Source organism: Pan paniscus, chromosome 23 (genome assembly GCF_029289425.2).
Source record: "Pan paniscus chromosome 23, NHGRI_mPanPan1-v2.0_pri, whole genome shotgun sequence".
Taxonomy (NCBI): Eukaryota; Metazoa; Chordata; class Mammalia; order Primates; family Hominidae; genus Pan; species Pan paniscus.
Window position 1 is genome coordinate 34,053,693 of NC_085927.1, and position 23,952 is coordinate 34,077,644.

General features: G+C 43.5%; 2 protein-coding genes across 4 annotated transcripts in view; one reads left to right on the forward strand and one right to left on the reverse strand.

The window, feature by feature from the left end:
• Positions 1–2,188: 2,188 nt before the first annotated feature.
• On the reverse strand, positions 2,189–4,151 carry LOC117977479 (small ribosomal subunit protein eS10-like). The gene is made up of 2 exons (XM_034949016.3): positions 3,586–4,151; positions 2,189–3,293 (listed from the first exon to the last, which is right to left on the reverse strand). The coding sequence occupies exons 1-2, from the start codon at positions 3,757–3,759 to the stop codon at positions 2,952–2,954; spliced, it is 516 nt and encodes a 171-aa protein (XP_034804907.1). The 5' UTR covers positions 3,760–4,151; the 3' UTR covers positions 2,189–2,951.
• A 132-nt stretch (positions 4,152–4,283) lies between these two features.
• The window catches only part of SPECC1L (sperm antigen with calponin homology and coiled-coil domains 1 like), a 148,265-nt gene continuing 128,596 nt past the window's right edge, over positions 4,284–23,952 (forward strand). Inside the window, exons 1-2 of one of the 3 annotated variants that reach the window (XM_008953090.5) lie at positions 4,339–5,103; positions 10,240–10,343. The gene's annotated coding sequence lies outside the window, so the exon portion shown is untranslated. Of the gene's footprint in view, positions 5,104–10,239; positions 10,344–23,952 lie in introns of all 3 variants that reach the window. The other 2 variants (XM_003806379.5, XM_055105856.2) reach the window with 2 other exon arrangements.

Below are 23,952 nucleotides of genomic sequence, written 5' to 3' on the forward strand. Positions count from 1 at the left end.
AAGGTTTTGAGGAATGGGCACCTTTTAATTTGCTACTAAACTAAACCCCAAGGGCCCATTATATGCCAGCACGGTCCTAGAGATTCCACACTCATTCAGTTCCTTTTCATCATAGGAAGTGGGCATTATAATATCAGGTCCACTGTAAGAGGTGGAGCCTGGGCGTGGTGGCTCATGCCTATAATCCCAGCACTTTGGGAGGCCTACCTGTGCAGATCGCGGGAGCCCAAGAGTTTGAGACCAGCCTGGGCAACACGGTGAAACTCTGCCTTTACAACACATACAAAAAGTAAGATGGGCTTGGTGGCATGTCCCTGTAGTCCCAGCTATTCGGGAGGCTGAGATGGGAGGATCGCTTGAGCCTGGGAGGTCAAGGCTGCAGTGAGCCCAGATTGCACAACTATACTCCAGCTTAGGCCACAGAGCAAGACCTTGTCTCAAAAAATACAGTAAAATAATAAAAAGAAAGAAAGAGAAAGGAACAGATCAATAGGTACAATAAAGTAATGTTTGTATAAAAAAAGCAAAAGAACATGTTTATTTGGATATTTGTTTATATTCATAAACTCTCTCTAGAAAGATACCAAGAAACTGAATCTATTTGGTTGTATCTGAGAAACTACAGGAATAGGGACAGGGTTGAGATGGTGCCTTCTAAATTTTGAAATATACAAATGTATTGTCTATTTAGAAATAAATGGGCCAGGCGTGGTGGCTAGGCCGGGTGCGGTGGCTCTCGCCTGTAATCCTGGCACTTTGGGAGGTCGAGACTGGCAGATCACTTGAGGTCAGGAGTTTGAGACCAGCCTGGCCAAGATGGTGAAACTCCGTCTCTACTACAAATATGAAAATGGCCAGGTGTGGTGGCTCACCCTGGCAATCCCAGCACTTTGGGAGGCTGAGGCGGGCGGATCACCTGAGGTCAGGAGTTCGAGAACAGCATGACCAACATGGAGAAACCCCATCTCTACTAAAAATATAAAATTAGCCTGGTGTAGTGGCGCATGCCTGTCATCCCAGCCACTCAGGAGGGTGAGGCAGGAGAATTGCTTGAACCTGGGAGATGGAGGTTGTGCCGAGCCGAGATTGCGCCATTGTACTCCAGCCTGGGCAACAACAGCAAAACTTTGTCTCACAAAAAGAAACAACAACAACAACAACAACAACAACAAAACACCCACACAAAAATTAGCTGGGTGTGGTGGTGGGTGCCTATAATCCCAGTTACTCAGGAGGCTGAGGCACGAGAATTGCTTGAACCTGAGAGGCAGAGGTCGCAGTGAGCCAAGATCAGGCCACTGCACTCCAGCCTGGGCAATAGAGCAAGACTCAATCTCTAAATAAATATATAAAATAAATAAATAAATAGTATTAAGACAAAAATCATAAGGACATTACATAAACCACGTTATGCCAGTGATTTTTTAAAATATCAAAACAGGCAGTTTTATAGAAAAATACAACTTCAGGCCAGGTGGGGTGCTTGTAATCCCAGCACTTTGGGAGGCCGAGGTTGGTGGATCACCTGACCTCAGGAGTTCGAGACCAGCCTGGCCAGCATAGCAAAACCCCAACTCTACCAAAAATACAAAAATTAGCTGGGCGTGGTGGCACATGCTTGTAACCCCAGCTACTTGGGAGGCTGAGGCGGGAGAATCACTTGAACCTGGGAGGAGGAGGTTGCAGTGAGCCAAGATCGCGTGACTGCAACAGAGAAATTCTGTCTCAAAAGAAAAATATAACTTCATAAAAACGAAGTAGGGAGAAACAGAAAAGTTTGTCTAGATCTAGAACCATTAAAGGAATTGAATGTTTATTTTAAAATCTGTATCCCGGCCGGGCGCAGTGGCTCAAGCCTGTAATCCCAGCACTTTGGGAGGCCGAGGTGGGCGGATCACAAGGTCAGGAGATCGAGACCATCCTGGCTAACATGGTGAAACCCCATCTCTACTAAAAATACAAAAAATTAGCCGGGCCTGGTGGTGGGTGCCTGTAGTCCCAGCTACTCGGGAGCCTGAGGCAGGAGAATGGCGTGAACCCAGGAGGCGGAGCTGGCAGTGAGCCGAGATGGTGCCACTGCACTCCAGCCTGGGCGACAGAGCAAGACTCCGTCTCAAAAAAAAAAAAAAAAAAAAATCTGTATCCCATCCCCTCAAAAATCTCACAAAAAAACAAAACCAAAGAAAAGTACCTGGCCCAGATGATTTTATGGACAGCAAACATTAAAAAGAACATAAAGTTTTTATCTTCTACATAATTTTTAAAAATTAATTATTTATTTTTGACAGGAAGTCTCGCTTTGTAGCCCAGACTGGAGTGCAGTGGCGTGATCTCCGCTCACTGCAACCTCTGCCTCCCAAGTTCAAGCGATTATCCTGCCTCAGCCTCCAGAGTAGCTGGGATTACAGGTGTGCCCGGCTAATTTTTTGTATTTTTAGTAGAGATGGGGTTTCACCATGTTGGCCAGGCTGTTCTTGAACTCCCGACCTCTGGTAATCCGCCCACCTCGGCCTCCCAAAATGCTAGTTTTACAAGCATAAGCCACAGTGCCCAGCCTAGATAATCTTTCAGAAAAAGAAGCAAATGGAATTCTCCCCAACTCACTGTGAATTTAGTATAAGCTTAAAACCAAACCAGACATAAATAGTACAAGGAGGCAAAAGTATGGACTAACTTCTTATGGACATATATGCAAAAATGCTAAATAAAATATTAGCAAATAATCCAGCAATGGATTAAACATGTATCACGACCAAGTTGGGGTTTTCCTAGGAAACTAAGATTATGTAATAAAAGAAAAAACTATTAAAGTAGTACAAACTATCAAAGGAAAAAACCTGTATGATCATTGCAACGGGTTCATTTGCGACATAATACAATTTTTTTCTTTTTTTTTTTTTTAAGTCTTTTTGGCTGTAAGTTTATTCAATGCAAAATAATCTTCTCCAATTCTACTGAGGTGGCTGACGGTGTCCACGACCAACTTTGCCTCTAAACTGGAATTCGGTTGCTGACCCAGCCCCAGCCTCGGCTTTCTTGTCGGCACCGGGGGGCACAGCACTCCTTCTGTAGGTATCTCTGTCGGCTTCCCCTCTTGTGAGTCTTGCAGGTCGCTCACCCTCCAGACCTTTAGACCGAGGCCTGCCAGTCCCTGGACGGCTGCGGCGTAGGGTGGCAGGCACAATCTCCAGGGGCAGATGAAGGTAATCACGGAGATACTGGATATCCTCATTGGTAAGGTACCAGTACACATGTCTCCAGGCAAACTGTTCCTTCACGTAGTAGCCTCGGGACTACATAACAGGAAGGTTGGGCACACACATTCTTTTTTTTTTTTTTTTTTTTTTTTTTTTTTTGAGAGGAGTCTCACTCTGTCGCCCAGGCTGGAGTGCAGGGGCGCGATCTCGGCTCACTGCAACCTCCGCCCCCTGGGTTCAAGCAATTCTCCTGCCTCGGCCTCCCGACTAGCTGGGATTACAGGTGTCTGCCACCGCGCCTGGCTAATATTTTTGTATTTTTAGTAGACACGGGTTTCACCATCTTGGCCAGGCTGGTCTTGAACTCCTGACCTCGTGATCCGCCCGCCTCGGCCTCCCAAAGTGCTGGGATTACAGGCCTAAGCCACCGCGCCCGGCCGGGCACATTTTTGTCTGCCAACTCCAGGTGCTTAGGCATGTGGACATCCTTCTTGACCACCGTGACTTCCTCTTTAAAAAAGAGTTCATAAATGGCAACCCGGTTTTTCTTAGGCATCAGCATTCTGGGGAGGAGCAGCCGCTAAGGTGGCAGGGTGGCCCGGATGGGGGCCGATGGAACTCGAACTCCCCCAGAATTTCTTTAATATTATATATATATATATATACACATATATATGTTGCTCGCTTATTTTTTTGTCTGTTCCCTTATGTACCGGGAGTGCCAGGAGGACAGGGCTTTGTGTTTTCCTCACTGCTGTCTGGCTCATGCATAGCACGGTCCTTGGCACACGGTAAACACGCTGAGGAGAACCTTTGGGACTAGCGGACTCTGAGCATCATTCCGCTGGGCCCAGTGGGGCCTCTGAAGGGACCCGCCTTGCCCGGCTCCAGCCCAAGACCTGAGGCATGCGCACCGGCTGGCCGGCTACTTCTTTCTTGACCGGCCAAGTGGCAGAGCGGCTGCGCGACCCAGTGCCGAGACGGACGCGAGCTGGAGATGGGAGAAGGGGAGGGGGTGGTGGTGGGAGACGGCGGCGCCTGCGCAGTGAAGGAATGTAGGCGGGGCCTCCACGGCGCCTGCGCAGACGGCCGCAGCCCTGCTGGGCGCGAAGGGGCTGGCCAAGGGCGGGGCCCGCGAGGGAGGCAGGGAGGCAGGGCGGCCCGGCAAGCGGCGCTGCGGGGTAGGCTGCTTTCCTGAGGCCGGACTCAACGGGTCTCGGCTGAGCCACCGGGTGAGCTCACCGCCCAGCCCAAACCAGGAGATTGCGAGGGAGCGATGCGGTGCAGCGCGGTAAGAGCAGCAGCCGGGTTCCCGCAGTGTTCGCTGGCGGGTTGGTTTATCGCCTCAGCGCCGCCCGCGCGGCCGCGCCCGGGCGTCCCCGCAGACCCCGGCAGGCCCAGCGCCTGCGCCGTCTCTGCTCCTGGGCCCCTCCAGTGTGTCCCGCGCCTGCGCCTTTGCCTTCCCGCGCCGTCCTCGTTCTGGGCTTCGGGGCTCCTGGAACAACCCGCAGGCTTCGCCGCCGAGACCCACTGGCCTTCGTCCGTTGGTGTTGGGGTTCAGCTGGTTCTGGGACCCCGCTTGCGGCTTGTCTGTGTGCAGACAGGCCGGGTGCGACCCTCATGCTTGCCTTTCCGCCGCTCCGGGAGAGGCTGGGGCTGCCGCCCCATCGCCCGGGTCCCTTGCCTGGGGCGGGGACAGCGTTGTTCAGTGGCCCCGAGGGCGCAGCGCGGAGGAGCAGGGGCCACAGGCGGCGGACCCCGGGCCTGCTACCGGTGCTGCTTCTGCTGTGGCCGGCGCCCGAGGCCGACGGAACGTCCTTTTTTCTTGAGACGTGGTTAATTGCATCAGGTTGGATGTGAATAATCCGGTACCTGTCTGAGGAAATTTTGCGTTTCCAGGAATTTGGTAATTGTATTACCTTAAGTAGTTAAGTCTAAGACATCATAGTCGCGGCACGTTGGGCAAGCTGCCCTGGAAATGACGAAAAGAAATCAGTTTCCAGTAGTTTTAGCCCATTTACAGAACACGCAAAAATTCTGTGATCATTCAAATGCGGGGAACCTTGATTTGTTGATATCCTTGATCATTTGTCCAAGTACCGGAAGGGCGAGGAAAAGATTCCCGTGAACAGCCCAGGTGATTTCAGGGAACAGTGTTTTCTTTTGTCAAAAGAGCCTCTTAAGCCATGATAATATTTCCCAAGCTTGTAACAGATACAAGCCTTTAAAAAGTGGCATTTGCTGTCACCCAGTAGGACACATCTTGAGATGAAATCACAGCTGTAGGCTTTGTAGACAACAGCAGTGATTTCTGTTGGCTTCAGGGAGTGGAGGGGGACTGCAATTTTGCCAATGTAGGTGATACCAAAGGGACTATAGTAATTTTTTCTTCGTAATTAAAAACCAGGCCAGGCGCGGTGCCTCATGCCTGTAATCCCAGCACTTTGGGAGGCCGGGGCGGGCGGATCACCTGAAGTCAGGAGTTCAAGACCAGCCTGACCAACATGGTGAAATCCTGTCTCTACTAAAAATACAAAAAGCGCGCGCCTGTAATCCCAGCTACTCAGGAGGGTGAGGCAGGAGAATCGCTTGAACCCGGGAGGCGGAGGTTGCAGTGAGCCGAGTTCGCGCCACTGTACCCCAGCCTGGGCTACAGAGCGAGGCTCCGTCTCAAAAAAAAAAAAAAAACCAGACATAACAAGGCCGAGCGCCCTGGCTCACGCCTGTAATCACAGTAGTTTGGGAGGCCGAGGCGGGTGGATCACCTGAGGTTAGGAGTTCGATACCAGCCTGGCCAACATGGTGAAACCCCGTCTCTACAAAAAATATAAAAATGAGTAGGGCGTGGTGGCACACGCTTGTGATCCCAGCGGCTCGGGAGGCCGAGACAGGAGAATTGCTTAGGAGGCAGAGGGGGCAGTGAACCGAGGTCTCGCCACTGCACTCCAGCCTGGGCGACAGAGTGAGACTGTCTCAAAAAAAAAAAAAAAAAAAAAAAAAAAAAAAAAAAAAAACAGCTATTACAATATACATGTATGTTGTAAAATAACCAAACCAATATAGAAGGGTATATAGTGAAAGGAGAAGTATTGTTGTGGGTAAAATTGTTTCTATGAATAAATGGCTGATCCAGTATTTTTTTCCTCCAAAAAAACACCTTTTCCCCTTTGATTTAGTGTGTACCACAGAGAGTCGCTTAGCCGATTCAGTGACTTTTTTGATAGCTGGAGAATGCTTCCTAATGGTTGCAGGTGTGTAGGGGTTTTCTTGACATTTTCAGTAAGAAAGTGAATGTTGTGCCATAGGAAAGCTTTATCACAGGTGCATGTTGGTAGCCAACCAAATAACTTGAGTGTCAAGTACAGTATCTAGTGAGTGGAGAATAACTGTAATAATTACAATTACAGTTGTAGTTAAAGTGAAGTTTGTATCAAAATTTCTGTTTCAAAGGTGAACTTTTAGGGGGTGTATCTGCGGTGTTTCTTCCTCAGATGTGATTTCTCTGAAGCAGTGGTTCTCTATAACTGACTTGACACACAGTGCATCTGATATTTCGAATGACTTAAGTGATAGTATCAAAATTACTATCATATACATATTTAAATCACATGACTAACCTGTGTGTGGTATTATGCAAACTGCTCAGCTCAGTAAGGGAACAGAAATAAGAAAAAAAGGACAATATTGGGAGTCTTTTATACAATTCAATTTATTCAATTGAAGGACTATCTTTTCTTTTAAAAAGTTCCGCTTTCTTGGTGTTAAAATAAAGCATCTTTTATGAAATGATGGTGATAGTAAATGGTGATATATGGTAAACGTAAATAGTAAATACAAGGGTAGTTATTGTGATTTTTAAAAATAAAGAGAGCCGAGAATCTCTTGTTTTGCTGCTGTTGTTAGGGAGTTCAGGAAAAAGTTCCTGGGGCTTTTGCTGTTAAGAAGATTCAAATATAGAGTATTTCTTAAGAGTAAATATGAGTTTATTTTGAGGTCATTTGTCACAGTCTACTGAGAAATCCACTGAGAAAGCTGTTAAATTTGCATGGCATTAAAGATGTTCCTATTCTGATCATTGTTAAATAGATCTTTTCTTATTAGATATAATTGTTTTTGAGACAGAGTTTCGCTCTTGTTGCCCAGGCTGGAGTCTAATGGCATGATCTCCTCTCACCGCAACCTCCGCCTCCCAGGTTCAAGCGATTCTCCTGCCTCAGCCTCCCAAGTAGCTGGGATTACAGGCATGTGCCACCACCCCTGGCTGATTTTGTATTTTTAGTAGAGACAGGGTTTTTCCATGTTGGTCAGGCTGGTCTGGTACTCCCGACCTCAGGTGATCTGCCTGCCTTGGCCTCCCAAAGTGCTGAGATTACAGGCACTAGCCACCTCACCCAGCCCCAGGAGATTTTTTTGTGTTGTGCCAACAAATAAGCCTAGGCAGGGAAATTCTTTCTGGTGGTTGGAATTGTTAGTACTGAATAGACTAGATGTGAGGTAAAGAACCCGCATGGGGTTTTCTGTCAGCTCAGAAATCATTGTGACCTCAGTCTTTTACTGTGAAATAACATGACCATTAGGAAAGTAGCCTTAAACAACGTATTTTGGGTATGTTGAGAGGGAGGGACAATTATGATCTGTTCCAAAGTGAACATAACAGATGATCTCTGTGTCTGTGAAGCCTTTAAAATTTATAGTGCTCTTCTTCTGTTAATTTCAAGTAAGATTTAGAGTTATTGTGACTTACTCTTAAAAAACCTGCAGTGTATCAAAAGGCACGTTTTTAAAGCATCTTGAAATGAAATTAATAATGTAATATCTACTTCTTCAGAATAGTAGTTTTTACATTCTGAAGACTGACTGACTGCTCTCAGCCACTTCTGAGTTCTCTATTTTCAAAGAATAATTTGGTATTCCATAAAGGAAATCTGTAAATAAGAGAAGAGAGTGAATATCTTTTAACAGTGTTTTTCCTGATCTTTTCCAACATCTTCATTGTGGTTCTGTCCTTTATTTTTTGGTTAAATCCAGAGGTTTACTTCTGCCTGTATCTTTCCAAACTATGAATCTGTTCACAATCACTTTCCCATTTAAACCCTTCAGCAGCCCCAGTGCCTTCGTAATAAGGTCTCCTTAGCTTGGTATCCAGAACACTTCAATACTGGGCTTTGATCCCTGTTCTCCTTCCCCTACCTCTGTTTAGGTGCTTCACTGAGCTGCACTGAACAGCTCTTGGCCCCTTGAAATCTCTGCAGTCTCCTTGTCTCCCTCTGCTGGAATATTCTTCTCTCACTTCATCTGATCATTGCCTTCAAAACTCAGCTCATTTTCTTATTTCCTTGCCCTTTTCATGTCCCTTGTTTTCCTCCGATTAAATTAATGTTCCGAACTCAAAAGAAAAACAACTCAGCTCAGGCATCACCTTGCCTAGAAGGCTTCCCTAGTCCTCCTGCCTCCTGCAGACCCTCTGGCACCCTGTGCATTTGGGACTTGGCACACTATGTCTCGTCTGCGACCTCCACTGGACGATGAGACCATAAGTGTGTGGCTTGACAGAAAGTTGTTGACTCTGCTGGGGTGCTGGTACAGTGCTGGGCACGGCAGTGTTACAGAGGAAGTGAGCCACTTAGTTTCTGCCCTTAGGAGCTTTTATTCTAGTTGCACTTGACCCTGACAGCTGTGAGACACCTCCCAGTAGTGCGTACCAACTTTTCAAAGTCTGTTTAATTGTACCTTAGTGTCTGATTCCAATTTTATTTCTTGAAGGAGGGGAGTGTCTCTAATGTCTTATTTTGGCACCCAGAGACCAGGTAGGCATCATTTTTATCCCAAATTGTGGAAGGAATGTACATTTGACACAGATCACTTCCCTTTTTTCTCTTGTACACCTTTCACCTTTTTTTTTTTTTTTTTTTGAGTTTGATGTGTTTGGACAGTAAGGGTTTAAGAGATTAAGATTAAATTTCAACTTTGTCTATTGTGCATATAGCCTAAGGAAAACAAAAAGTTAAAGAGGAAAAATACATTGCCTCTAAAAAGAAGACTAATTATTCAACTTTTTTTATTTTCAATTGTTTTCAGAGACTGAGTCTCACCCTATCAACCAGGCTGGAGAGGTGATCACAGCTCACCGTAGCCTTGAACTCCTGGGTTCAAGGGTTCCTCTTGCCTTAGTCTTCTCACTAGCTGAGACTGCAGGCCCACACCGGCACACCTGGCTAATTTTACAAAAATTGTTTTTGAGAGACGTGGTCTTGCCATCTTGCCTAGGCTGGTGTGGAACTCCTGGGTTCAAGCAAACCTCCCGCCTTGGCCACCCTAAGTGTTGGGATTACAGGTGTGACCCATTGTGCCCAGCCTAAACTTTTTTTTTTTCAATGCTGAGCTGTACACAGAAGAAAGTAAAGGTCTTGGTCAAGCCTAGGAAAGAAGTATGCAAAGAAACTGGTGGCAGGCTGGATTGGGCATATTTCAGGGCTTTGGAAGGTGAAGAGGAGAGGACTGCTTGAGGCCGAGAGTTCGAGACCAGCCTGGGCAACATAACGGGACCCTGTCTGTACAGATAAACATTTTATAATTAGCCAGGTGTATGTACCCTAGAACTTAAAGTATAATAAAAAAAATAAAATTCGCCAGGTGTGGTGGTGCGCACCTGTGGTCTCAGCTACTTGAGAGGCTGAGGCAGGGGGATCTCCTGAGTCCAGGTGTTTGAGGCTGCAGTGAGCTAGGGATCACACCACTGTTCTCCAGCCTGGGCTACAAAGCGAGACTCTGTCTCTAAAGAAAAACATACTGGTGGCATTGTCAAGATTTGTCAAGAAATAGCCATTATGCTGGGCCCAGTGGTGCGCACCTGTAGTGCCAGCTTTTCAGGAGGCTGAAGTGGGAGAATCTCTTGAGCCTAGGAGTTTGAGTTCAGCTTGGGCAGCATTGCAAGAGCCCAGTCTCAAAAATATTAGGTCAATAAGGTTTATTTTAATTAAACAAGAAAAAGAAATATCTGCTAAAATTTAAAGCTATTCTATTCTTCCTCTTTCTCTTCTAGTGTTCTTGGGGAAGATCCCGACTAAGCCATTTTCCAGTGGCACCTCTTCCATCATGAGTTCCTGAGGCAGTCCGATGGGGCTACTTTATTCCAGAACAATCACAGTGAGACATTTTCTCCCAATAAATGCCCCTTTTCTCTCCTTAATATATTCTCTTGCTTACAAAACACTGGTGTCTCCTTATCACGGTTTGGTTCTACCCCACTGGGCCCAAGAATTCTTGCCCAGGAGCAACTGAATTTTCTTCTTGCTTGCTTTTTAAAACTTTGGTGGGGTAGAGCCAATTTTAAATCTTCTGATCCATTTTTTCATTGCTTTTCTTGCCCTTCTGCATTTTCTGCAAATTGCGTTGAATCATTGCAGTTACATAGGTTTGCTTCGTCTCCCCCATTACAAACTACTTGCTGGATTTTTCAACCCTAGTTCCCTCATTTTTATGATTTATGCTCATTTCTTTGTACACTTCATCTTGCTCCATCTCCCAACTCATGGCCCCTGGCTTTGGATTATTGTTTTGGTCTTTTATTTTTTGTCTTCTTCTACCTCAACACTTATCTTCCTCTCCCAGTCTCCTGTACCCTATCACCAAGGTTGTCATTAACCTTTCATATTATTCCTCATTATCCATGTATTCATTTGCAAATAAGCATATATTAACAAAATCACAGGTTTATGGAGATATAATTCACATACCTTAAAATTCAGGCTTTTGAAGTGTACCTTTCATGTGGTTTTTGGTATATTCACAAAGTTATGCATTGATCACCACCATCTGATTCCATAATATGTTCAATACCTCAAAAAGAAGTCTGTACTCATTAGTAGTCATTTCACATTCACCACTCCCTCTGGCTCTGGGCAGTCACTGATCTTTGTGTCTCTATGGATTTGCCTAGTCTAGGTATTTTTATGTAAATGGAATCATACAACATATGACCTTTTGTTTGGCTTTTTTCATTTAGCAAAATGTTAAGGTCTATCCCTGTTGTAGCATGTATTAGCACTTTGTTTCTTATATGCTGAATGATATACTTTATTTGTCCATCAGTTGTTCATGCTTTATTTGTCCATCAGTTGATGAACATTTGCGTTTTTGCCACTTTGGGCTATTAAGAATAATGCTATTGTGAACAAGTATGTACAAGTTCCTCTGCAAATTTTTGTGTGGACATATCCTTTCAGTTCTCTCAGGTGTATATCTGGGAATTGAATTGCTGGGTCGTGTAGTAGCTATGTTAAACACTTTGAGAAACTACTATAATGTTCTCCAGAGCTGTACCATTTTAAATTCTGTGTATGAGGATTCCACGTTCTCCACTTCCTCACCAGTGTATGGATTTGGGGGTATACTTTTTAAAAAGTGGGATTAGGCTGGGCACAGTGGCTCACACCTGTAATCCCAACACTTCAGGAAGCTGAGGTGGGAGGATCACTTGAGCCTAGTAGTTTGAGAGCAGCCTGGGCAACATAGGGAGACCCTGTCTCTACAAAAAATAATTTAAAATAAATTAGCTGGGCGTTGTGGCACACACCTGTAGTCCCAGCTACATGGGAGGCTGAGGTGGAAGGATTCCCTGAGCCCAGAAGTTTGAGGTTGCAGTGAGCCATGATGGCAGCACTATACTGTAGCCTGGGTGTCAGAGCAAGACTCCGTTTCAGGGAAGAAGAAAAAAAGTGGGATGATATTTTTGACACTTTTCTTCTTGTTTTCTTAATTTCATACTTCTGGAAATTCCATTAAATTAGCTGGTACCACTCTAACTCATTGTGTTTCATGGCTGCATAGTAATATTGCATAATATAAATATACCATTCATTCATCAAAGTTAGCAGATATTGACTGTTAGGTGCCAGGCACTGCTCTAAGCGTTGAAGAAAAACACACAAAAACTTCTGCATTCTTAGAGTTTATTTTCCAGTGGAGGGGGTGGAGGGAGGTAAGAATTTAGGAAATAAATTAATTACATATATAGCATAGGGTTTCACCAGTGAGTGCAGCTTGAATCGTTGGCAGCTTTCTTAGTAGTATAAATACAGTACTAAAGATGAAATTACTCTAAATGGTGTTACTTAAATTACTGTAATAGGTATTACTATTAGTCACTTTGCAGGTGAAAGCGGAAACACCATCGTAAAATGTAAAATAGGAAACAGCTGGTTAATGTGGATCTGGAGTTTTTCTAGGACATAAACTGATGAGCTAGAAAAGTAAATGTGTCAGTCCTTGGTAGCACAGTTTGTACATTTATAAATTTTATCCAAATCCTCTTAATCTAGTGATTAATAGACACTCTTCACAAAAGGATGAGGGAGGTATATGTGTATGTGTTGAAAGGTTCCGAAGGATGCAACCGAGAGTACTTTGGGGGACATGGCAAAACTTCCAGGCCCATTCAAGAGTCTTGTTTTCTCCCTGAGCTTTTATGTATTTATTATATTGCCCTATTAATTACTGAGATTGTGCCTTACAGTAAAAGCTGCTTTAAATTGTTGACGCTATAATTTAAAATAATCTGGGTCACCTAGAGTGGTTAAACCTGGAAGAAAAGGATGTCCTTCCTGCCAGGGCAGATTGTATGTAGATACGCAACCTGGTTGCGCCTGTGCTGACCTCTACTCTGTTGGGCCTGGAAGTATGCAGTTCAACGTTTCTCTTCTGATTTTTAAAAAAAATTTGACTTTGTTTACTTTTTATTTTATTTTAATTTAGAGACAAGGTTTCACTATTTTGCACAGGCTGGTCTCAAATTCCTGGGCTCAAGTGATCCCCTTGCCTCGGCCTCCCAAATACTGGGATTACAGGCATGAGCCACTGCACCTGGCCTTAACTTTGAAATGAAGTTAGTTATTATTTTAGAAACAGGTCTAGCTCTGTTGCCCAGGTTGGAGGGCAACAATGGTGCAATCACAGCTCACTGCAGCCTCCACCTCCTGGGCTCAAGTGATTTTCATGCCTTAGCCTTCCGAGTAGCTGGGATTACAGGCATGTGCCACCATGCCCGGCTAATTTTTTGTATTTTTATAGAGACCGGGTTTCACCATGTTGCTCAGGCTGGTCTTCTGACCTCAAGTGATCTGCCCGCCTCAGCCTCCCAAAGTGCTGGGATTACAGGCGTGAGACACCACGCCCAGGTGAACACAATAGTTTTCCATTCACCACAGTTTGTGACAGTCTCTACATTGTGAAGTGACAAGTTCTCTTCTATTTTCCTTCTGCCCCTCATCACCTTTTTCTTTCTCATTTCTTTTTTGAATTTTGCTGTCTTGAATTGGTGTCTAAAGGATGACATAGCAGACAAGGGGACTGACACATGAACTCTCATGAGTTACTGAGGAGTTTCTCAGTGCTCTATCTGCATCATCTGCTCGCTCTCTCCTTCCTAGGTGCTAGCCTGCCAACCTGCTTTGAGAAATTGGAAATGAATCGAGGGGTAATCAGCCTCCCCTTGTACATATAGGGACCGCATCTCCAACGCCTTGCTTTACACAATAACGAATGGTGTTTTGCTTACCTACTTCCACACAAATTGCTGATATGGTTAGGATTTGGGAAAGGGGAAGAAGGGAATTTTGGGTTTTGAGGAGTAGCTGGGGCTTGAACAAAGAAGAGGTAGTAATGAACATTCCTGGGGTGAGGCAATTAGTTAGCTGAGGGAGAAGAAGGCATATAATAAATTAGGGATTGACAGACTGTCTGTAAAGGGCCAGACAGTAAATGTTTTAGTCATTGAAGACCTTAAGGTCTCTGTTGAATCTAATCAACTCCATCATTGTAGTGCAAAAGTAACCACAGCCACTACAGATGTGAATGAATGTGACTATGTTTCAATAACTTTTTTTTTTTTTTTTTGAGACAGTGTCACTCTGTTGCTCAGGCTGGAGGGCAGCAGTATGATCACAGCTTATTACAGCCCTGACTTCCCAGGCTCAAGTGATCCTCCCACCTCAGCCTTCCAGGTAGCTGGGACTATAGGCATTTGCCACCACCCCCCATTAGCTTTTGTATTTTTTTGTAGAGGCGGGGTTTCACCATGTTGGCCAGGCTGGTCTTGAACTCCTGAACTTCTGGGCTCACGCTCTCCACCCTACTCGGCCACCGAAAGTGTTGGGATTACAGGCATGAGCCAGTGTCCAGCCCAAAATAGTCTTTTGATTTTTTTTCCCCCCAACCATTTAAAAGTGCAAAACATTCTTAGTTTTTGGGCTGAAAAAAGACAAGTGATGGGTGAGATTTGGCCCCGGATTGTGGTTTGTTGACCCCTGTTATAGAGGAACAGGAAGCAGAGAGGACTGGTTATAGGGCCTGGGAAACCAAGCCAGGGAGTTAGACTTAAGGTAGTATGAAAGAGGAAACCATTTTTGTAATGTAATGAAAATTTTAAAGGAAGGATGTTTTGTATTTATATGTGTTCCTGGAAGCATCTGAGTTTTTATTCAAAACATGTTTTCACTATGGAAAATTTCAAACATTTACAAAGTAGAGAGAAAAATGTAGTGAAATACCAAGTGATGTATTTATCACCTACCTTCAACAATTATCAGTCCTAGGTCCTTTGCATTTCTGTGTTTTAGAATCAACTTGTCACATTCTACAAAAAAGCTCCTGGAATTTCTGTTGGGATTGTTTTGATTCTGTAGATAATTTCAGGGGAAGAATTGACTTCTTAATAAAATTGAATCTCCTAACCCATGACCATGGTATACTTCTCAATTTATTTAGTTTTTCTTTAATTTTTCTCAACAATATTTTGTAGTTTTCAGTGTACAAATCTTTCCAGTTTTTTGAAGGGATGTGGTCAGATTTACTTCTATTTCATATATTTTGATACTGTGAATTTCAACTTCCCATTATTCATTGCTAATATATAAAAGCAATACTTGGTTTTTGTGTATTAATCTTGTATCCTGAGACCTTAATGTAATTCATTTTCAAAGCTTTTTGATGGATTTCATTGGCTATTCTGTCAATGTTGTCTGTGAATAAAGACAGTTGTACTTTTTTCTTCCCACTCTGAATGCCTTTTATTTATTTTTCCTTCCTTTACTGCACTGGCTAGAACTTCTAAGTGCATAATGAATAGAAGTGTAACTGCCCAATGGGTTCACCTTGCCCACTTCCTAGACAGAGCGGAATCATCAAGACGGGAATTGCAATAGAGAAAGAGTAATTCAGGCAGAGCCTGCTGGGTGGGAGACCGGAGTTTTATTATTCCTCAAATCAGTCTCCCTGAGCATTTGAGGAGCAGAGTTTTTAAGGACAGCTTGGTAGGTGGGGGGAAGCCAATGGGCCAGGAGTGCTGATTGGTCAGGAATGAAATCAAAAGGAGTTGAAGCTTTCTTCTTGAGCTGAGTCCGTTCCTGGGTGGGGGCCACAAGATCAGATGAGCCAATTAATCGATCTGGATGGTGCCAGCTGATCCATCAAGTGCAGGGTCTGCAAAATTTCTCAAGCACTGATCTTAAGAGCAGTTTAGGGAGGGTCAGAATCTTTAGCCTTCAGCTGCATGACTCCTAAACCATAATTTCTAATCTTGTGTCTAATGTGAGTCCTACGAAGGCAGTCTGGTGCCCAGGCAAGAAGGAGGTCTGCTTTGGGAAAGGGCTGTTACCATCTTTGTTTTAAACTATAAACTATAAGTTTCTCCCGAAGTTAGTTCAGTCTGCACCCAGGAATGAGCAAGGACAACTGGGAGGTTAGAAGCAAGATGGAGTCGGTTAAGTTAGATCTCTTAATATCTCAGTCATAATTTTGTAAAGGCAGTTTCAGTCGTGGTAAAAGTGGATTTCCTTGTCTCATTTTTGATCCTATGGGGAAAATATTCAGTCTTACGTCATTCAGTATGATATTAGCTACAGGTATTTCATATATGCTGTTTGTCAGGTTTAGTAGGTTATCCTCTGTGTGGAGTTTTGTATTTTTTTAATAAGGAATGAATGTTGGGTTTTGTTTAGTGTTTTTCTGTGTGTATTGAGAAGATCATACAGCTTTTCTGTTTTAGTTTACAATGTGGTGAGTTACATTGAGTTTTGAATTTTTTTTTTTTTTTTAAGACGGGGTCGCACCCTGTCACCCAGGCTGGAGTGCAGTGGCATAATCCCGGCTTACTGCAACCTCTGCCTCCTGGGTGCAAGCAATTCTCCTGCCGTAGCCTCCCAAATAGCTGTGATTACAGGTGTGCACCACCATGCCTGGCTAATTTTTGTATTTTTAGTAGAGGCGGGGTTTCACCATGTTGGCCAGGCTGGTCTCGAACTCCTGACCTCAGGTGATCCACCCACCTCATCCTCCCAAAGTGCTGGGATTACAGGCGTGAGTCACTGTGCCTGGCCGATAACTTTGTTTTTTTTTGAGATGGAGTCTTCTACTGCTGCCCAGGCTGGAGTGCAGTAGTTCTACCTCGGCTCACTGCAAGCTCCTCTTCCTGGGCTCACACCATTCTCCTGTGTCAGCCTCAGGAGTAGCTGGGACTACTGGCGCTGGCCACCACGCCCGGCTAATTTTTTGTCTTTTTAGTAGATATGGGGTTTCACCGTGTTAGCCAGGATGGTCTCGATCTCCTGACCTGGTGATCCGCCCCCCTCGGCCTGCCAAAGTGCTGGGATTACAGGCGTGAGCCACCGCGCCCAGCCTGCCTTGCCGATTTTTGAATGTTAAACTAACCTTGCATTTGTGGGATAAACCCTACTTGGTTATGATATATTATCCTTTTTTTCTAGATTGTTAGACTCAATTTGCTAAAATTTTGTTTGTAATTTTTACATTTATTTTCACGAGAGATATGGGTCTGTAGGTTTCTTTTTTTGTAATGTCTTTGTCAGATTTTGGTATCAAAGTAATGCTGGCTTCATAGAATGAGTTGGGAAATATTCTTCTCAGTTTTCTGGAAGAGTTTGTAAAGAATTTGTTTTATTTCTTCTTTAGTGGAATTCCTGAATGAATGCATCTACGCCTGGGGTTTTCTTTGTAGGAAAGTTTTTAACTACAAATCCAATTTCTTCAATAACTATAGAGCTATTCAAATTATTTATCACTGTTTGAGCTTCGATAGTTTGTCTTTCAAGAAATTCATTTATTTTATGATAGTTTGTCTTTCAAGAAATTCATTTATTTTATCTAGGTTCTTGAATTTACTGGCATAAAGTGGTTTCTAACAGTCTCTTATTTTCCTCTGATAGCTGTAGAATCTGTAGTGTTGTTACCCTTTCCATTCTTAATGCTGGTAATTTGTGTCCTCTCTTTTTTATGAGTGTGGCTAGAGGTTTATCAGTTTTCTTGATCCTCTCAACCCATTTTTTGTTTCATTGATCTCTGTTTTACGTTTTCTATTTCATTGATTTTTGCTTAGATGTTTATTCTTTTCTTCTCCATACTTTGTGTTTCATTGCTCTTCTTTTTCATGTTTCTTAAAGTAGGAGCTGATTTGAGTCTTTTCTTCTTTTCCAACATAGGTGTTTAGTGTTATAAATTTCCCTTTACTGCTTTAAGTTTTTAAAGGTAATTTAAGGATAGCCCACAAATTTTGATATGTTATGTTTTCATTTTAAGTTCAAAACACATTCTGATTTCCCTTTTGGTTTCTTCTTTAGTTCATAGACGTAGAAGTATGTGAGTTCCCAAGTATTTCAGAATTTTCCAGAGATATTCCATTATTTTGTAATTTAATTAATAGAGAATCTTTTATTTTATTTTATTTTATTTTGAGACAGAGTCTTGCTCTGTCGCCCAGGCTGGAGTGCAGTGGCGTGATCTCGGCTCACTGCAAGCTCTGCCTCCCGGGTTCACGCCATTCTCCTGCCTCAGCCTCCCGAGTAGCTGGGACTACAGGCACCCACTACCACGTCCAGCTAATTTTTTTGTATTTTTAGTAGAGATGGGATTTCACCGCGTTAGCCAGGATGGTCTCGATCTCCTGACCTCGTGTTCTGCCTGCCTTGGCCTCTGAAAGTGCTGGGATTACATGCATGAACCACAACACCCAGCTGAGAATCTTTAAAAAAAAAAAACACCACCACAATACTATTATCCCGTCTTTAAAAAGGAACAGTTCAGAAAGAAGGAGGACAATTTGAAAGAATACAGAAAGGATCAGAGAGATCGGTGTCAGTCAAGAAAGCCTGATAAAAGGCCAGTGGAGTGACTCATGCAGAGTAGAGGGAGTGGATGAGAAGAGAAAGGGAGAGACACATAGTCACCAGGGACAATCAAAGGAAAAGTAAGTGTAATTTTGTAGTTGATTGAAGAGGAAGATGGAGGAAGGTAAAAGAAAGCTGTGTTGAATTAAACTCTAGAGTGATCAAAGCTGTGGTGGTTAGGATTGGAAGAGGGTGGCACACACTTAGATTGGGTGACAAAGTTTGTAGTTGTCTAGAAGAACCTCTGAAGTTTCTCTGCTTAAGTCGGAGTGGAAGCAGCCCTGGGGATTGTAGTGGAAAGGGAGAGCTATATGTCTACTAGTACTGTGACAAGATAGAAGAAAGTAAGTTTAGGATAAAGGGAAATTTGTCCTTCTGGTTGTAGTGGGAAGGAAAGGAGATGGATGCTTACTGTAATTCTGTGGGCTGAGCATTTTCCTTGTTAGTTTCCACACATCGTTTGATGTGGTTCTTATAGCATCCTATGTGTTAGCTGTTTCTACTTAAAGATGAAAGACCGAAATTTGGAGATGAGTAACATGCCTAGAGCCAGATAACTAATAAGTGGTGGAGTTGTTAGCATTTGAACGCATATTCTACCCAAACAGTCTGAGTTCTTTCCACTTGGTATGTAAATTCATGAATACAAGCCAGCAAATGTCCCAGGCTGCTCCTATTCAAAGAGCTGCCTTCTGTGTATCACGTGGTCTATGTTAAGTGTTATGACCTAAAACAATACTGCTGTTTTTTTTTTTGTTGTTTTGTTTTGTTTTGTTTTGTTTTTTTGAGACGGAGTCTTGCTCTGTCGCCCAGGCTGGAGTGCAGTGTCGCGGTCTCAGCTCACTGCGACCTCCGCTTCCTGGGTTCAAGTGATTCTCCTGCCTCAGCCTCGAGTAGCTGGGATTACAGGCACCCACCACCAAGCCCAGCTAATTTTTATATTTTTAGTAGAGACGGGGTTTCACTATGTTGGCCAGGCTAATCTTGAACTCCTGACCTCATGATCCGCCCGCCTCAGCCTCCCAAAGTTCTGGGATTACAGGCGTGAGCTACCGTGCCTGGCGCGCTGTTCTTTTTTGAAAAGAAAATCTTGATTTTGTGTTTTGAAGTCCTTAGAAGCGATTGTTTATTTAAGCTAAAATAATCAAGTTACTCATTTATTCAGTAAATCAGATTCGACAGGCAACATTCTCAGAGGCATGTATATGTGTGTAGGGCTTTGGTGATTTTTTGGTGATGTTTGTAACCTAGAATATAGTTTCGAAGGCTTAGATTTAAGACTTCCATCTGATAAAGTGGGGGTAAGCTGCAGTGAAATCTGCATGGTAGTCTATTCTTGACACTTGCTGTTAGTAGTAACCTTTTACTGAAAGTAAAGTTTGCTTATGTCTTACAGTACTGTTCTGAAAGTTTACTTTTTAAAAACGAGAATGAAATATTGGGAAGAAACATCATAGTTATTTTACATATTCTGTTTTTTTAGTACCTGATTGGTTATGTTATATTGACATTCTCGCATGTAATTACACTTTATTGCTTGAACTTGCAATACATTGCTCCTGAGATAAAGACATAGGTGAAGCTTATCCTAAGTTGGTAACAGCAAAATTATTGTATTAATAATTGAGTCATATGGTGTGTTTCGGCATTTTAATAAGGAAGTATGGACCATGACATTTTGAATTTGAAAGGAAGTACTTTTTACTGCTTTCCTCTTTTTCTGTCTTATATCTTTGTCCTACCACTAAGAAGTGAGTAAAGTTCTAGACTCAGTTATAGGATATCTTAGTAACAGGCCGTGAACTGTGTCACTGATTAACTGACCTATCTAGTAAGAGTTAGGATTTACTTCTGACATTCATGTACTTTTTGCAGTAATTCAGGCTATTCACATCATAGCTTTGCTTTTGTCTGTTTTTCAAGTAAGAGGCTGAGGCAGAAGAATCATTTGAACCCTGCAGGCAGAGGTTACAGTGAGCTGAGATCGCGCCACTGCACTCCAGCCTGGGCTACAAAGCGAGACTCTGTCTCCAAAAAAATGAAAATTAAAAATAAGTAAATGTGAATTTCAGATAAATAGCGATGACTTTTTTGGTCTAAGTATACCCTAAATGTTGTCTGGATAAAAGACACTTAGGTGAGTGCTGTGGCCAGAAAGGTAAGAGGGATGGGGGGCCAACCAACTAGAGACAAGGGAAGGTATCACTAAGGACACGGCAGTGGAGCTGAGTCCTTAAGTGATGCACGAGCAGTTATTTCTCAGGGAAGAAAGTGGTAAGGGGTTTTCAGGGGTAGGAACAGTAGGAGCCAAAGTATGGGTATGTGAGAGTGTGTGACTATGTGTGCACGTAAAATGGAAATGAGATGGAGGGATGGGTTGGAGCCTGGATTTGAAGAAGCAGGTATCGGCGCTGGGGTATTTGGCCTGGGACAGTGAGGCATTATTTTACAGGAGAGTGGCCTGGTGGGATGTGTGCTTTAGAGTGTGGACACACAGCTGTGTCACAGGATTGCTGGCAGGGGAGGGCGACAGGAGGCTGCCAGAGTTGTCCAGCTGGACTTCTTCCCTGACACAGACAGGCTGGCATAGGATTGGTGTGGTAGTGGGGATGGGAAGGAGGGAATGCCGCGAGGTCAGGAACTTCTTCCAGTCGCCAAGAGGCGTCTTGACCGTTTAAAAATGTCTCTGAAGATTTAGCACACCAAGGCCCCCTATAGTCCCAGGGTATAGGCCACCCTTGAGATTAGAAAGAAACCCCTGGGAGCTGTGGTGGGGTGGATGTGGCTGTTGGAGGTGCCCCTATTCAGACTCCTGCTCTACCATTTGCTTCAGGATCACCTTTTACAGTGGATCTGATATTATAATACCCACTTCTTATGATGAAAAGGAACTGAATGAGTGTGGAATCCCTAGGACCCCGCTGGAATATAATGGGCCCTCGGGGCTTAGTTTCTTTCCTTCTTGCCGGTGAGGTTTGAGAGGGACTGGAGAACAGTGGATTTCGACCATCCATTTGGGGTTGTCAGTCTGTGCCAGGCCAGCTGGAGACTACAAAAAGGAGGTACAGGTAAGCAATAAGGCCCTGTGGTTCATCTCAGATTTCATTCCGGGAGATCAGAGAGAGCCCTTCCTGGAACTGTATCCTTTCCTGGGGAATATGGGTGGAAATCCGAGGGCCCTGTGCATAGATTTTCCCTTCTCTTTCAGCTTTGCCAGCTGCCAGAACTGTGGCTTTCTCAGCAGATTGTCTGTACATGAGACCTTTTTTACGGAACGATTTACAGAAAGACAAACCCTTCCTTCCAAGTTTAACCAGTCCCCTTATACCAAGGTTTCCCAGCCTTGACTGTATTGATATTTTAGGCTGTATAATTCTTTGTCGTGGGGGGCTGTCCAGTGTGTTGTAGGGAGTTTACTAGGATTCCTGGCCTCTTACACACTCACTGTCTGTAGCACCTTGCCTCCCACCCAGTTGTGACAACGAAAAATGTGTACAGGAAGTGTCAAATATCCCCTAGGGTACAAAATTGTCCCCTACCCCTCATTAAGTACCACTGCTTTATACTCACTAGACACAGGGAAAAAGAACTTCTTAGCATTTTTTATTAATTTCTTTTTAACCTAACCAGTGAAATGCTTGTTGAAGACTTAGTTTTTACTACACTGAATTTGAATTCTATTTTAACTTATTTAGTTTAGAAAGACTTCTCAAATCCAAAATTTTAAGCATTTTTTTTTTTTTGGACATAGCCTTGCTCTGTCGCCCAGGCTGGAGTGCAATGGCGGCTCACTGCAACTTCTGCCTCCTGGGTTCAAGCGATTCTCCTGCCTCAGCTTCCTCAGTAGCTGGAATTACAGGTGTCTGCCACCACACTTGGCTAATTTTTGTATTTTTAGTAGAGACGGGTTTTCACCATGTTGGTCAGGCTGGTCTTGAACTCCTGATCTTGTGATCCGCCTGCCTTGGCCTCCCAAAGTGCTGGGATTACAGGCGTGAGCCATTGCTCCCAGCCAATTATAAGCTTTTTAGAAAGGATTTTTTACATTGTTATATTTGAACCATTAATGAAGTGCAAAATGAAATGTTTCACTTAGTATTTCACATCAGAGGTTGTTATAAATGTACAAATAGATTGATGTTTTGAATTAAAACTGTGGCTGACAGTTAATTTTATCGATACCAAATTGTGCAAGTTTAAACTGCCTGCCAAGAGTCTGAGCATAAAGCTGTGGTTTGAAAGGATCCTGAATAAACGTTTTCTTTTTGTAAATATTCAGAAACTTTGGCTAAGGAGGTAGTGGCCAGAGGAGACGCAAAATTTTTTGCATTCTGGCAGTTTGAACTTTGGGAACGAATGTGTTTTGGACTAAATCTGAAAAAATCACTTATGTACTGTTGCCAGACATTCTTTTAGGCTGTCCTTTTCCAGGCTTGTCACTTGTCTGGAATGTTAAGTGTTGTCAGTAGCTTAACGTCCTTTCCAGCAGCTTGCATTAAAGTGAGAGAAGATCTCCAGAAATGGATCTGAAGAGGTCTTGGCATAAGATTAGGACTTTTATTTCATTATTTTTCAAAAAGTAGAAAGAAGGAGAAGACTTACGTGGTTCTAAGTTTAAAAAAATCCAGGAAGCTTCTAATCGTTTCTAATTATTTTCTTGGGTTAAGCCTCATAGAATAATAGAAATCATAAGTTAGTGTGAGTGAGCTTTTCGTTGGCCAAAACAAGTGGGAATACAGTTGTGCTGTTTAGTGGCCATTTGAGTTGGTATTACTGATAACTACCTCCTTTTTTTTTTTTTAGCATCCTATGTGTAGTTGTGGTTGGTCTAGCATCCTATATGTAGTTGTGCTTGCTTTCCTCTCTAACCAAAGTTTGTTTTTCCTTTCCGTCCACCTGGGGTTATTATGAGAATCAGTGCCCTAGTATTTGTGCAGTGTGGGCTTTCCACATTGACTGGCTGGTGCCTTCCAGGCAGCCTACTTTCATAGTTAAATGACAATGGCAACATCAACAAAGTGTCTCTGCCTCCTCATTACCCCCTGGCTCTCTCCCCTTCACACATTTTTGAGAAGTTTTTTATCCTTTTCTTTCCTACTCAGCTTTTTATTCCACTCCACTGCAGCATAACTTGGCCTCCTTCCCTCCACTGGGGATTCATTGGCCCTGCTCACCATCACCTCCTTATCTTGATTAAAGTGGCCACTCAGGCATGACTGAGCAGTCTTTCTCCTGTGGATTCACCTTGAGACTTTCTTAACTGGTTGGACAGGCAGAAAGGAGGGAATTGTGAGAAGAACGGGGTTAAAGCAGAATGGAGCTGCATTTTCCTTCCGTGGCCATGAGGCTGTTTAAGGGGGAGTGCCTACCTGGAGTGGGGAGAGGACATAGAGTACAGTTTCTTTCGTCCTGGAGTTGGAGGTAGAAACAGGGGAGGTAGATCTGGATGCCATCTTTCCTCATAAGTCATAACCGATATCGTTGATTCCTGGAAATGGGAAACTACCCTGTTAAATGTACTACATGTTACAATTTTAGGCATAGTATAAAATCTGTCTTTAAAAATTAAGAAAGTACTG